The sequence below is a fragment of the Miniopterus schreibersii genome, assembly GCF_964146895.1.
Source record: "Miniopterus schreibersii genome assembly, chromosome: 5".
Taxonomy (NCBI): domain Eukaryota; kingdom Metazoa; phylum Chordata; class Mammalia; order Chiroptera; family Miniopteridae; genus Miniopterus; species Miniopterus schreibersii.
Genome location: NC_138106.1, coordinates 6780801 through 6796254, shown reverse-complemented (window position 1 = coordinate 6796254; position 15454 = coordinate 6780801). Strand labels below are relative to the sequence as shown.

Below are 15454 nucleotides of genomic sequence, written 5' to 3'. Positions count from 1 at the left end.
TGGCTTCTCCTGAAGGGAACTGGTTGATATGGCAAGGCTGTTCCTCCTGGCATCCACAGCAGATCAAAGAACATTCCACACAGTGGGGAGGGGGGGCAAAACCAGGTGCTCCCAGCACGCAGCTCTCAGCTGCTTCAGTCACAAAACTCAAGGGACAGTGTGTCCTCAGCCAGCCCTTCATACGTGCCGTTTCTTGCTTTTGAAAAGAACTGGCTGACCAGAGAGATGAGTGCAGAAACATGAAAAGAATACATGAATAATTTTTAAAGTGAAACGATCTTGAGAGATCAAATGCTAGAGAGTCCAGTTTCTTCAATTTTCTGGTTTCTACATTTTAAATTCAAGTTTGCCTCCGAGAGCACCCAAAGTATTGTGGGAAAACACGTATTTGGTTGGTCTTCTCTCTGGTGTTTGACTCATGCGAGGGATGGCTCCAAACTCCTTTCATGTAGTATTTACTTTATAATAAATATTTAGGTAAAGCGTTTAAAATGGTGCCTCGCACATGATAAATGCTATGGGTTGGTTAGCTGTTACTCTTTCCATCAACACAACTCCATGAGGTCAATACCTGCAGCAGGGATGTTACAGGCGAAGCACAGAGAGGCTGATACAGGTCGTGCCCAAGGTCACCTGACCAGCAGTGCAGCAGCTGGATTTGAGCCTAGACCGCCAAGGCCCTGACTCTAAACACTTGACCGCCACACTATAGGATCTCACCTGGCAACTCCATCTGAGGAGTCTCTTTCACAGACATAAAACACAACTGAACGGACCCTCAGAAGACTCAGCGCAATGTTCACTGTGGAGTATTTTCAATAGAATATCGTGGGAGTAGCCCTGAGGACAGTCATGGAGAAGGTACAGATGGGAGCTCAGTGGGGGCAGCCACATGCAGGCAAAGGTGGAGCCTCCTCGGAGACGCAATATTTACTTGGATGTACATATGAATTTTGAGAAGTCCGGATATAAAAAAGTTGGTCACCTCAATTTACAGTTGAATGTCACATGCTCCGTCCCCAAACTTCCTTGAGGGCTCAGCATGGTGCACGCTCCGCACAGGTGATGGGCTAAGGCTCCTGAGTGTGAGAGGGGGTCAGAGAAGTCCCCGAGCTAAGGGGGCAGAGAGGGAAGGGTCTGACTCAGCTCGTGGGCCTGAGCAGAGAGGATCGAGGGCCAGGACGGGAGCTGGGCCACTGGGAAAGCAGTCAGTCTAATTTTGCAAGATTACGTGGAACACAGCCCAAGACAAAGCTCCCTTTAGCTGCTCCCATACGTAATAGCTTTTTTGAAAAGGAGTCATGTGCCTGTAAAAAAAATCTACCGAGAAATTAAAATCAGGGCTTTGGTTTATGAAAAGCAAAATGAACTTGGCACCTGACGTTGGTTTTTCTCGCATCAGAGTCTTCCTAGAGCAGGCGGGTCCCATCATGGAAAGAGCCCGCGGTGAAGTGGCGCAGACGTGGCCGCTCGCTTGGCCGCCTTTACCCAAGAACGTCAGGGCCCGGGCGCGCGGGCACGGTCAGCCCGCGATTCCCCCCAGCGGGGCACGGAAAGTCCACGGGAGTCAGCATCGGATCGGGGAAACCGGTACGACCTCTGGAGGGCGGAGCAGCCGCGGACCCCTAGGGCACCCAGCCTCCCTTCAAGACCGCCCTCCTGCCTGTCTCTCAATTCCTCCTGCGCCTGGGGACAGTTCGCCGCCGCCCTGCTGCCCAGCACACGCCGGCGGGGGGCCCCGGGCTGACGTCCGAGTGATCCCCAAATACAAACCCACGCCGGCCATGTGCAGCCCAGCCCTTCCTTGACCCGTGGCGCCTTCCGATCAGTTCACACTCCCCGGACTGGCCTCGGCCATCTGGCCCTGGACCTTGTCGATTCATTTTCACTTAACAAGTGTTTATAGAGCAAGGCCGTCTGCCAGGAACTGTCCAGGTGTTGGGGATACGAGAGTGTCCCTATTGTCCTAGTGGCTGGGGCTGCATGGCTAAAGCCCCTCTCCCCACACTCTGCCCCAGGACACCCCAACCCACGTCACCCCCAATTCCTATGTGGGTCAGCAAGCTCCTGGCAACTCCCATGCCGTCTCCGGCCCCTTCCTGTTTATTAGAATGTCACCGTCTTCACGTGCGTCCTGTAGTTTGTCGGGTGCTTTCACGGGATGAAGCTGCAGGGGAGCAATACAAAGGTTTCTTTGGCGGCTCGACCCTACGAGCCCAGGGGGTCAGCCGGGAGGGGGCTCACAGGAGGCTGCCAGGCAGGCATTCCAGGCCTGGCTCAACCCCGAGCACAAAAACTCCCTTCTCACGTGCTTTTCTCCCTAAGAATCCTGAAAGCACACCCTTGGTCCTAATCGCCCGAACAAACGCCTAATCAAGTTTTATAGCGTGAATGGAGGTAAGTCACCACAAAAGGTATTTTTAGGAGCTGAGACAAGGAGGGGATTGTCTGGAGAGCTCGGGGGTAATTCTCGGGCCTGTTTTATTTCTGAATCAGAGGCGATGGAAAAGCTGCTTCAGGGCCCACGGCCCGGGCAGCGGGTGGAGCTCGCAGTGATTCATGTTCGACTCCAGGCTCAGCCCACACTGTAGACGTCTGTGTTCACAGCTGAGCGTTACTCTCACCCTCACTCAATACCCTCCCCTACACCTGGCACCTCAGCCTCTTCCCACCGGCCCTGCTGCCTCCCCCTCTCCGAAGCACTGAAGACTAAATTAATTAAAAAGTCTCCACCAACTCACCGACAGGGAGTTCTTTGTCCCTAAGAGGGACTGGAAGTTTCCCTAGGAAAAGTCTCATTATTTAAGTATATATTTATATACAGGGTGGGGCAAAAGTAGGTTTACCATTGTACATACACAAAACAGAGTTTATTCTCGTATTATTACTTATTATTGTATTATTTCCCATACAAACAACTGTAAACCTACTTTCGCTCCACCCTGTATGTCTCTCCATAGCTGAAATAGGTATTCAAAAGACCACCTGACATTTAGACCTTGAAATCTGGGGGGAAACACATCCTTTTGGGACTCATCACTTGGAAAAGGAATGTTCTATAGAACGAGATCTCTACAAACAGTTATGTATTAAAGACAGGATGGGACTTATTTCCTAGCTTGTGAATTTTCTCTCTTTTTTTTTTTTTTGGCTCAAAACACTTTCATTTCTCGGAGAGGAAAGACTAAGCCTAATAGCCATTATGGTGCTTTGGGTTTTGTTTTCATAAGAGGCTATGTAAATTCTGGTTAACCAAAACAATTTCCCTTTCGAGACAAAAAAAAAAGAAAGGCAAAGCAGTCCCGGTGCCCACTGTCAACACCCACAGAGACCCTGTGGGATTCACCGGCCTCCTAGTGAGGAACACAGCTCCTGGGCTCTCTTCTCCTACTGAAGGGATGGTGCCTGTCATTTGTTTGACCTCCGAAGAGATGGCAAAGACAGACGGGCGGAGGGCCTCTGCCTCCCTCCCTCCCTTTCCCCCAAGTGAGGCTCTCTCAGCCCTCGTCTCAGCTCCGCAGTCCATGAACTGACCACTACAAAGACACAGGCCCCCAACAAGCTGGACACGCTTTCGCTCACTGACCTCACTATCACACTTTGGGGAAACCGCCAGCTTGCAGGTCTCCAGCCCTGGGCCACCCACAGCTTGGAAGGTGGCCGAGCTTGACTAGAAAACCGTCCCTGCCAATCCAATCCAGGGCCCTGGGGCAGAAAGGAGCAAATACAGCCGTAGTGGTGTATCTCACTGTCCTACACTAATCCATAGAGTCTTAGAGAAAATGTAAGAAAATATACATGGAGTCAAATCTCAGTGAGTCCAAGAAGGAAGGCATGGAGAGAGAGAGAGACTGGTCCCAGTGGGCCACTTTCAAATAGCAAATACTGAGTGTTGCAGGTAAAATGAGAAAACTCGATGGGAAAAGACCGTCAGCCAGGATTCCAGTCTGCAGCTGGGAGCTGGGCAAAGCACCTCTTCCATCACAGTGACAGACAGGTACTTGAGCAGCCACCACCCTAAAATTGAGAAGTCTTATTTTTAACTTCAGCCCGACAAACATTTAATGAATGACCGGCGCGCTCAGATTGCATGTCTTGCTCACACTTACTACTCTGAAGGGGTGGTGTGGTTGGGAGATACCTCACGAAGATAAGGTAAAGGTGAGAGCAGGTGAGTTGACCTGCTGCAATAAAATAAAATTTACTTCCGTTAGGAAATTTTTTACATGTGTAATATATACAGGAAATCAAAATAGTGTTTGGATTTAATGCCTCTCAGAATATAAGAGAACATGTTGCTTGTCCAACACCTGGAGAAAACCCCTGCTGTCCCAGCGGACACAGAAAAGACATCCAACTTTAGGAAGAACCCTGAGGGGGTGAGGAACCCCTCTCTCTCTGTCTCTCTCTCTCTCTCTCTCACACACACACACACACACACACACACACACACACACACACACACGTACACGCACACTCATCACCTCAATGCATTTCCTGCAGGCAGAAACTAGTGTTCGAAGAAGAAAGCTTGGGAAATGCATCTTGACTCTCCTGGTTTGCGTGGGATCAGGTGGCACCATCGAGATGGAACCCGTTCATTGACCCCAGGTTTACCTCCACTCCTCTTCCCCATCAACTCTGCTGCACCTTCACCGTATGACTATGCTCCAATCCTCTAAGTCTCAGAAATAAAGGGTGGGGCAAAAGTAGGTTTATAGCTGTGAGTATGGAAAATAATACAATAATTAATACATAATAATACAGGAATAAACTCTGCATTTCGTATACTCACAACCAGAATCCTATTTTTGCTCCACCCTGTCCATATAGTTAATGATCAGTGGGAACACTCTACCAAGATGGATAGGATTACCTGTGAGATATTTTACATGTAACAAATAATTGCCCGGGACGCTGGTATCCTGGACCCTAAGATGGCAGTTTCTACCAGGGACCTTCCAGAAGTCTGGGAATCAATCTCTTGATGAGGTTCACTACGGTCCTACGTTGGCTTGAATTCCACATGAAGTACCCACGCCATGGCAACGCTCAGCATCAGAGTGATCATCCCCAGTTTCAAGAAACTGGACGCACAGAAGCGAATGGACTTCGCGGAGCCCAGGAGAGTTACGGCATCGCCCAGCTCCCTTTCAGGCACGTCTAGCGTCACTGCTGATCGACATCCCCTCTAAGGTGCTGTGACTTGGCACCTAATGGAGGCCACACTCGAAGTTGACACAACAGTTTTCCAGCACTTATAAAAACATATTTGGCATAAAATATATATATATGTAGCAAAAAGGGCCTATTATAGATGCAAAAGAGTGGAGAACACCCTAGGTGTAGAGTCAAACACCCTTGGTTTGAATCCAAATTCTGAGTCCCTCTAAGTGGTGATCTTGACTTAACCAGAAAAAGCCTGAGCCTCAGTGTCCTCATCTAGCCAATGCGGACAAGCCCCCTTCACTGGGCTGCTTGGAGGGCGAACAGGGCACTGGGGGTAGAGGGCTTTGTAGGGAGAGAAACACTGGAACGTGTGAGCTGTTCTTAGGACTGTACGCCGGATCGTGTAACATGTTAAAAAATTATCCTTTCTTTGTTCTGAGATTTTATATTCTTCTTCCTGAATATATATGGGGTATGATATCATAATTGAAACCAACTTTGCTTTTCAAAACTACATCCGATGAAATGCTTTTGAGGGCCAAGGATCGCTCTGCATTTGATAATACATTCTATCTGACAGCACAGAGAAGTTCATGATTTTGGGCAATACGAGAGCTCGGTTTTAAGTGCAAGTCAAGATGAGAAGCAGTGGTGAGCACTGAGAGAAGGGGACAGAGGAGGGAAGGGGGGTGGGCGGGTGGGGGTGAAGGACGAGTGGCTATGACACTCCATGAGCAAGGGCATATGGCTTGGACGTGTGCTAGTGCCTGTCCACTAGTGACACTCTCCCTCCATGCAAACATAACACAGCATTATTTTCCAGACAATAAACCCTGCCATGTGTGTGCACGCCCCCCTCCCGCAGAGCCCTCACGCCTGGAAAACTGAATTGCACACCGCATCTTCAAAGCGGGTTCATGGTAAATATACTCCCACTTTTATCGCCTCTGTCCTCGATGCAGAACCATCGGGGAACACATTTTCTCAGCATTGGCCAATGTTACTGCTCAAGGGCCCCGCTTTCTGGAAAGACTCTTTGGAGAAGCAGGCCTGAGCCCCACTTGGCCTTTACAAGGGACAGGGGAACCAGGAGAACTGGAGTCAGCGGTCTCCTTACCTGGAGCCGTTCACCTGGTTCGGGTTACATTCCATCTTGATGGTGACCCTGGCCGGGGGTTGAGACAGCCAGTCCTGCTGAGGGACGCGTGGGCTCATCTTGGATGTCTGTCCATAGTCGCCGGAGGAGGACGCGGTCATGTCCGTCTTTGCCAGGTGCGGCGTCCCGTAGGCACACTCAAACAACGACTGGTCCTCGCTCACGACCGACAACGCTTCCTGCATGCCCAAAGAAACGCACAGTCAGGACGCAGCCGCACAGGCCCGCTTCCAGGAGCGGCGGACCCTGCATTCAGTTCTAACCGGGACCGCGTTTTAGGCAGTTTTACGGTCTACCTTTCAGAAGCAAAAAGTAGCTGGTCTCCCTCCCTCCCGACCATAGGAGTTGGAACTGGGCGGCCTGGGAAAACTTTTATGCAGGTCTCCAAGCAGCCCGGGCTGGACTGCAGCAGTGCAGAGAACACCCACTTTAATCTCAACTCAAGGAAGTTGAATTTCAAAGGTCTTCGAAGACATCCAATTGCACGTGTCACTATTTGACAAATGCAATCTATAATTCAAGCAGACAGGGTACAGGATGGCCACGAAGATTAAAAAAAGAAAAGCGACGGCTCACACCTACGCATCTGGCACAACTGCCACATTCCCCGGGGATTCTAAGGAAGAGGCACTTAGAAGGAGAGTGGGGGGGACATGGGGCACCAAAGGACAGGCGCACAAAGATATGAGTTTTCCCACTTCGAAGTTATTAGCTGCAATAGACTTGCAAGTGGTGCGTCCGTGATGGCGAACATCTGGATGATAAATGAACCAAAAAAAAAAAAAAAGAGCTGTGAATTATCCAGATGCCTTCAAATACCAGGATGTTTAAAATATTTGGATCACCGATTAGCGTTCTTTTTTTCCTTCCTTTCTATTGACATCTTTGCTCTTTCGCATGATTTGGTGAGAAGAAATAGAAATGTGTTATTGGTGGATCATTCTTCCGTGGTTTTAAGTCAAATAAGTGGCCAGCGTACGGCTGTGCTGACATTCTACCACCAACTCAGCAAACGCAAGTGTGATTCGGAAATTTCAACTGCGTGAAACATACACTGTGCCACAACTACACGAATAACTGTGAGACGATCCAGTGTTGGTTTCTATCATGCACACACAAAAAATCCACGTGATATCTCATTTTTTATTTCCGTCTGTTGGCGAGCTCAGTATTGCTCTCAACTCGTGAGATGCAAATGATGGTTGGATCCCACATTTTTTTTTAAACAGAAACTTTGGAGACAGAAGGAACTGTAAAGACCGGCTCATCCAAACTTCTCATCCCCAAATGAGAAAATCTGAGATCCAGAAAGATGCATACCTTGATGTGAGCTGCCCAAGGTCAACGGGGCGTCAGTGACGGAGCCGACTTGCGTGTCTGACCACCTGCCCTCCTGCCCTACAGCCCACGATGCCCTTCTCACATTACCCGGTTTCCGATACATGCTGACATTCACACTCCTTCATATTCCTTGAGTTTATATTTAAATAAACAAGGATGCTTCCCATTAGCAATAGAGCCTTAAGAAGCAGCCTTTCCAAAGATCTCGACCTCCCTCCTACCCAGAAGGGTCAGAATCTTTACGGAGCAATTTCACAAACTCGACCCGGAGCGCCCTCTGCCTCTCTACCCCCCACCTACCCGAGGACCGACTCCTCTCACAGCTTCCCACGCGTGTGAGCTTCAGGCCATGAATCGGTGAGTGGGGGGAACGACCCGAGCAAGCTCCGTGCTTTGGCTCTCGGAGTGATGGCCACGGGCCTGTGCCTATATAACACTCGCCACCTCGACTTCTTTAAACTCCCTAGAGTCCTAGCCCTGCGATACTTTGGGAAATGGTCAGCTAAGGGTTTACACGGTAACACAAAATGTACAAAGGATAGGTTGTGATGGCCAGAGCCAGGATCAGGCACAAGAAAGAAAAAAAAGAAGGCATTTCGGACGTACAGCAGCATCAAAGACATCCACCAACAGGCAGCGACTGCTTGGGGCACCGGCACAGTTTGAGGTGCAAAACCGGGCAGGGTGATGTGGAGGACCTGAGCTGCAGGGCTCTCTCTTCTGGCCACAAACAGAGCGAATGAGTTTAAGGAATCTAAACTCACAGATGCGGGTTTCGAAGTAAAATGGGTACCATGGATTTAGGTAGATGTGCTAATTAATCGAGACAAAAGTGACAGCTTCTTTAATCATTTTGGCAAAATAGACTCCCTTCCTGTAGTGGCACTGGAGAGGACGGTTTTACACACCAGGCCAGGCACGAGGCCGAGAGGGCCCCTTCTCCCGCCGGCCCGGGGGACTCCACCAGGGCTCGGAGGGGAGTCACACACTCGGTAACGTCCGCGTCGGCTCACCGACGAAGAGAAGCATGCACGCACGTGTGGTTTATATCAGAAATTAGCAAAAACAGGCTAGATACAAGAAACGGGCTCGTTTTAAAATTACAAACAAAAACGAAAATGGCTTTCACAACAAAAAGCGTAACGATGTTACAATATCAGTATCTCCCCAAGAGAAATTAGGATGTTCTTGCAAACCCATCTAATGACCACATAAATATAGCCTGAGATTTTGGCAATGGGCTGAAATATCAGAACTAAGACAAGGCCACAGTGTGTGCTCGGAGGGGGAGGAGCCCAGGCGCACATCTGGCAAAGCATCATTTCAGCACATGGCTTTCTAAAGAAAGGAATCAAAGTTAATTGAGATCGATTTAGAAAAAAAAAAAAAATGTATGAAAGCTAGAGATAAGGGAGACACACATCTTTTTCTTCCTATCTTGGAGTTCTCCTCAAAGTTAACATTGCGAAAAAATGAGAATGGTATTTACGATTCAGAGTATCAGGAGTTGCTTTTTCACCAGAGGAGAAACTGTCTGAAAACGAGGCTTCAGGATAAACATTTCCAAAGGAGTGAAACCTGGGCCGCATCTCAGAAAGACGGAGCCATCAAAGCAGCCCCACAGTGATTCTAACCAGCCCGGGGCTGTCCGACGCTCGGAATTAAGAACAGGCCAGGGAAAGAGCAAAGAGATGAACAAAATCTCTCTCTCTCTCTCTCTCTCTCTCACACACACACACACGGGCACCCCCCCAATGCAGCAGGGGGAGTAAGAGAAGCCGCAGGGTGATTCTGGAGACCTGCTTGGACAGGCTGATCTCTACAAGAACACACGCTACACACCGAGCGCATCTCTTCGTTCATCCACGTGACTCCGCTGTATCCTATGCAGGCTGCCCCGTCCCTTTGGTTCGAGTCTTAATGACAAAAGCGGATTCGGAGGATTCTCCAGCCCAGCGGCCCTGGGACTTCAAAGCTGGGAGCGGCTCTAGCCCAGCAGGATTAAAAGCAGAATGAACGAGAGCTCCGAACGCAGGCTGGTAACCAGGAGCACATGAGTCCCTCCACTCGGGCTCCGCAAGGGACTTCCCGGCCTCGAGCGGCGCTGTGCCTGCCTCCCTGCCTGCCTGCCTGCGGCCTGGCTTCCCTCCTCTCCAGGGCCACCTCGCCTACCTACCTCCTACCCGCCAAAGGTGTCGCCTTAGTTAACGGAACGGGTCTAGGATATTCTCCCAGAGCCTCCGGCCAGCCGCGGGACTTGGGAACTGCGCTGGTTGCTTTATAACAGAGAATTCAAAAGAGCCAAAACCTGGCAGGAACGTGGCATAATAATTTAATATGCCTGCCTCTACGCTGCTATAAAAAGACCTGAACTTTAGACTGGTGTGTGTGCGTGTGCGGGGGTGTTTTTTTCTGTAGCTCCGGGAGAGCTGGGATATTCTGATGTGGCGAGTGGCAGACGACCAATGCCATTTTTTATGAACTTACGAGAAACACATAAATTCTAAGCAAATTGCCCCCAAACAAAAGGGCCCGCTGTGTTCGTGTCCAGCGTGTGCGGTTTCATTTGAATACTAGGTATACCAGTAACGTGAAGATGCTTCCTCTGGATTCCGGTCACGATAGTTCCAGAAAGTGGAGAAGACGCAACTAGATTGTATTTCATACTGTAAGACTAAAATACGCTTTTATTTTTAAGTAACTAGATTTGGATACACCGAAGGATCCAAAATGTTTAGATTAAAATCTAAAAAAGAAAAGGAAAGTAATAAGTCGAATGCACTTTATACGCAAACTACCACTCCCAGCCGAAGGTCCGGCTGCCTTCCCAAAACAGATGGCTCTTCTGAGAGGCTCCCTTACGGCAAGTGAAAGAATCAGAAAATAAGGCTCTGGGCTCCGATTTGCTTCTAACGTGTGCCCGGTGGTTCATAAAAATGCTATCATGTTAATACAGAGAATCCAACACACTTAAGTTTTCATGACAAGCTGGGTGTGGTCAAGTGCCGAAAGCAAAAGCATCTTAAAGCAGGACGAGCTCCCTCCCGCGGCTGGAGCCGGTGAAGCCTCCAGGGGGAGTGGTCCTTAGGGAGTTTTCAACCATTCAGGAGAGGCCAGGACTGGGGACCCAGGGGCCTGGATTTCCAGATCACCCTCTGGTTTCCTCCAACGGTTACAGGAATGAATGGGAAAACTAAGAGTGACCAGCACGCTAAGATTGCGATCAGCGCCTCTGATGATAATTCTAATCAGTGTCCTTGCTATCACGACGCCGTGCCCACTTCAGGAAGCCGGGGTCATCGTCACCGTCACCCAACAGCCCGCCTCTCCACGGCAGTCATCTCATTACCACCCAATGCAAAGCCCTTCCTGAGACTCCCCCCAAACACACGGCCAAGCAGGACTCGGTCCGGCCTGGGGCTCCTCGCACGACATACACGCGAGGTCTTCAGCCACTGTCTCTGGACTCGGAAACAGCCCCTCCGGCGTGTAATGAACCAGGTGACCTGGTGGGCACTTGGCACGCAGTATCTTTTCATGTCCATTTCACCGCTTTTAAGACAACCCCGTTTCCCACGGTTCGCCGGCTCTGAAACCCGGGTGCACCTTATAATCAGTGGCGTGTCACCCCTCACTGGCAATGCTTCTTCCCCCTTCGTGGCAGATAAAATGATGGTTCGTTTTATAACCACCGGCTTCTCACATTTAGGAACTGCGGCCACTCCGTCCCGACAGTAGTCCTATGGGCTCGGTGGTCACTCCTGCCCACAGAGGACGCAGGACTGCGGAGGAAGTCAGCAGCGAGGGTGGGCACCGCAGGGTTTGTGTCCCTGAGAGGAGTCCCCCCGGCGGGACACTCACACTGCCGGGTGTGAGAAGAAAGAAGAGGCTGGGCTAAGGGAGGCCCCAGGCAGAACGTCTCCGCCCTGTCTTGTGGCTGTGGAAGGAGCAGAGCGGCTGTCACAGAGAAGGGATGGAACCACCTAGAAACCCAGAGAGGTCGGTAGCAGGAGAGGTGGGAGAAGGTAAGGGGGTAAACACCCCGACTCCCCGGATTCGGGATGGGGTTAAAGGGCCCGGAGAGTAAGTGGAAAGTCCTCCAAAACCAGTAAATGACCCTCTAAGTACAACATGCTCGCCTCTGAGCCTAAAGCATGCAGTGATGGGTCCCAGACACGCCTCACTATTTCTCACTTGATCGTTGAAATCAGCAAACTGCTCTTTTCTTTGGTTAATCAGACGACCCAGACCCAAACTGGCAGCCATATATTGGGGTGCATTCATTGTGGGTGGATGCCCGGCTTCTGTTAGCGAGTAACACACAGGACAAAGGGGGCAGGGAGGCCCACCGTTTATAAATATGCTTCGGCCAGTGCTACCTGGAGGCCTTAAGCGGGAGTCTGCAGACTAACGACACTGGAGACTGTTACGCTGTCTCCAGCCCACGTGTTCAGAGCTGCTCTTCACGGCAGAGCAAGTGCAAGAGAAGCTTCTGGGAAGTCTCCTCCTAATCCCATTTCAGGGAGAAAAAAGCAACATAAACGGCAGACAACACACCCGGGAAGGCCTCCCCCATCGCCATTCACCCAACGCCAGGCCAACCCACCCCCAGGAGGTTTAACTCTAAATACTCAGAGCCAGCATCTCGTGCGACGAGTAACTTCACCTGACCGGTGCGTCTGTTAATTATAGCGCTGGGAAGAGCGCCATACGCCACAGAGGCCTTGTCGAGCTGGCTGTGAATCATTTTGCCCCTTCTTGACATTATTTTCTTTTCTGCAGCGGAGGAGACATTAAACCATATATTAAATGCAGCATCTAGCTTTGCGCTCACGTTTTTCTCATTTAACACACTGCTATTTTAGTCCTTCAAAAACATAAAAAATCTTGGATTAACCTCAAAGGAAAAATGTACATAGGCAAATGAAGGCCATCGAAAGAGCGTATTTCTCCAATGTGGTATTACTTCAGTATCAATCAGGTTTACAACTTGTGATGGCAGCCCGGCGCTGGGAGAATGAGACCCGGGACTGGCCTGAAGGTGCGCGCATACACGCCTACACAAATGTGTGCACGTATACATACACGCATATACGTAAGTATACACGTATGCATAAACGTATACACGTATACACATATACATACACACGTATATACATATGCATAAATACACACACATATGAACACCTGTATACACATACATGCATATACACCCATATACATGCATACACAGATATATACACATATACAGACATATACACATATACATATATACACACATATACACACATAAACATATACACATACACATAAACACATATATACATGCATGCATATACACCCATATACATACACATGTGCATACGTGTACACATACATGCCCATCTATATGCGTCCCTATTTGTTTTGTTAACCCGGCACCTTAGAGGACCTTCCACGTCCTTGCCTTTTGGCTTATCCTCAGGGCAGGTGTTGCCTAGATGGGGGGAACCCGGATTCTTCCTTTTCGCCTCCCTCGCTCCTCCTTTCTGGCCCTGGGAGGCGCATTCCTTCCCCTCAGCACATCCCTTCAGCAGAGGATGTTCTGGAGACCGGTCCCCTCGGGACCCTGAGTGGAGTCTCCCTGCTCTGAACTCATGGATTTCTCCTTGGCTCCGAGCAGGCGTGGCGCCCCCGGAATCCTCCTCGCTCCCCCCTTTATCAAATATAAGCATTTTCAGGGCAGGATCCTGGCGTGTGTTCCTAGCATCGAAACAGCTTCTCACCATCACGTGTTTGTGGACACTCACAGTCACCACGGCACTAAGGCAAGGGGTCCACGCTGGGCGACGAGGGGGCTGTGCTACCTGCCCCTGGCCCGACGTCTGCAGCCACGTTAGCACAGGCGGCAGGCTGTCCCTGAAACCCCCGAGGCTGGAACTGGGGACCCCACACAGCCAGGGAACTGACAGGAAAACAGGACTGTGCTCCACGTCCTGCGAGCCAGGCGTAAGGGAGCCTGGCGGAACCAGAGGCCCAACAAGCCCGACTTCCAAGCAACTCTGTTTCCTCTCCGTGCTCTGCAGGGCGCGCTTTGCAACGCCTGACAGCAGGACGAGATGGGGCCACAGCCTGGCAAGCGGGGGTCCAGGGTCTCAGACACGCGAGGGAGCAGGTCCTAGAGAGCTACAGCTCGGCACAGTGCTGCAGTCAGCAATGCTGCGTCGCACCCCTAAAAATTTGCTGCGAGGTTAAATCTTATGCTAAGTCGTCTTACCCCAAAAAGAAAATAAAGAAGTACATAAGGGGAGAGGAAGTCAACGTTCAGAGGTGATGGATGTGTTTACGGCACTGATTGTGGGGACGGTTTCAGGGGTGAAGACACATCTCCACTCTCTGCAGGTTGCATACATTAGGCACGCACAGCGTTTGGTAGGTCAATCAAGCCTTCACAGGGAGGCTCAAAAACAAAAGGAACGCTGTGGAAGGGACGTTAATAGCTTCTTTGTTCTCCCGCAGAGGAACACACTTTTTTCCCACAAGCTTCTTTCCTTCGTTAGCGATGAACAGAAAGTGTAAAAACATGTGGGACAACATCCTGTTTGTGTGTTTCGAGTCTGGGTGCGCGCAAAGGGTGCAGCCCAGCGCCTCAGGTCCCTCTGCGCCCTGCTGGGTTTGTGCGGGGCTGACGGGCAAGGCTTATTGTTTTTCTAACCATACTCAGCAAATGACACTCAGAATATTCATCAAGAGCCTCCATCTTATTTATATACCTCGATTTAAATAACTCATTTGATATGCGAAGATCATTTTCATTTCCCTTTCTGTAACCAAATTTAGGATAAACATGGGGGTGCGCCCAAATGCAGGAGACGGCACCTATAACACAGTGGCCCTGCAGCTGAGATCAGGAAGACCGAGTGTGAAGCCCCATCCTGCCCTTGCTGTCTGGATCCCCTAAATCCACCTTCTAACAATGTCCCCAGTGGAAGAGGCGGGACAGCGCACATCTGCATATTCAGGTTTAAGTAGAGCTGCATTTTTCTCCTGTGAGCCTCAATCTCTTCAATGACAAAGGTGGTATTGATGACAGCTGCCCAGCCCCCAACCAGGGTTCCTAAATGGACCAAATATCCTAGGTACGTAAAAGGCTTTTTATTAACCTGACACTTGTATTTTAATTAGGACACGTCAGAGAAAGTTGATGTGATTGCCCCAAATTCTCCACGTGGTTCGAGGCAGTGGTTTGGACCATCCATTTTCAGTCTAATTATTCTAACGAGCCAGATGCCAGGAAGAAGTACATAGTCTCTGGTATGCAATTAGCCACTTACTTATGCTTTGTGAGCTCTAAACTTAAAAATCAAATGTCTTTCTCTAACGGGGGGGGGGGGGGGGGAACGAGCATCTTATTGTCATGAGCACATCTGACACTTTAGCCCCACGGGATACAGTCTCTTTGGTCCCTGGCCCAGTTCGACAAGTGGTTTTTTTTTTTTGGCTGTAATTCTGTTTTAGTTCATTTGATGCCTATTAAATGTATGTTTTGTGCGGGAAGGAACCTGGATGCCCTACTCAAAACTGTAGCCTCACTGCTGCTACACTCCCAGATGCTGTTTGGGTTCTCATAACTAGTGGATGGAGGGAGGGAGAGGGAGGGGGAGGGGGAGAGGAAGAGGAAGAGGGAGGGGGGAGAGACAGAGGGAAGGAAGGAGGGAGGGGGAGAGAGGGAAGATGTTCTTATAATCTTTATTTCCATCCCTAGCATCGTGCATGGCACACACGGATGTTCCTCAGACTCCCCCCCAA

General features: G+C 50.0%; 1 protein-coding gene across 8 annotated transcripts in view; it reads right to left on the bottom strand.

Moving 5' to 3' along the window:
- The window catches only part of ERG (ETS transcription factor ERG), a 208847-nt gene that overhangs the window by 40537 nt on the left and 152856 nt on the right, over positions 1 to 15454 (bottom strand). For all 8 annotated transcript variants that reach the window (XM_081137723.1, XM_081137725.1, XM_081137722.1 and 5 more), the window contains one exon: positions 6287 to 6504. In XM_081137723.1, coding sequence (XP_080993849.1) covers positions 6287 to 6504 — 218 coding nt within the window. The remainder of the gene's footprint in view (positions 1 to 6286; positions 6505 to 15454) is intronic.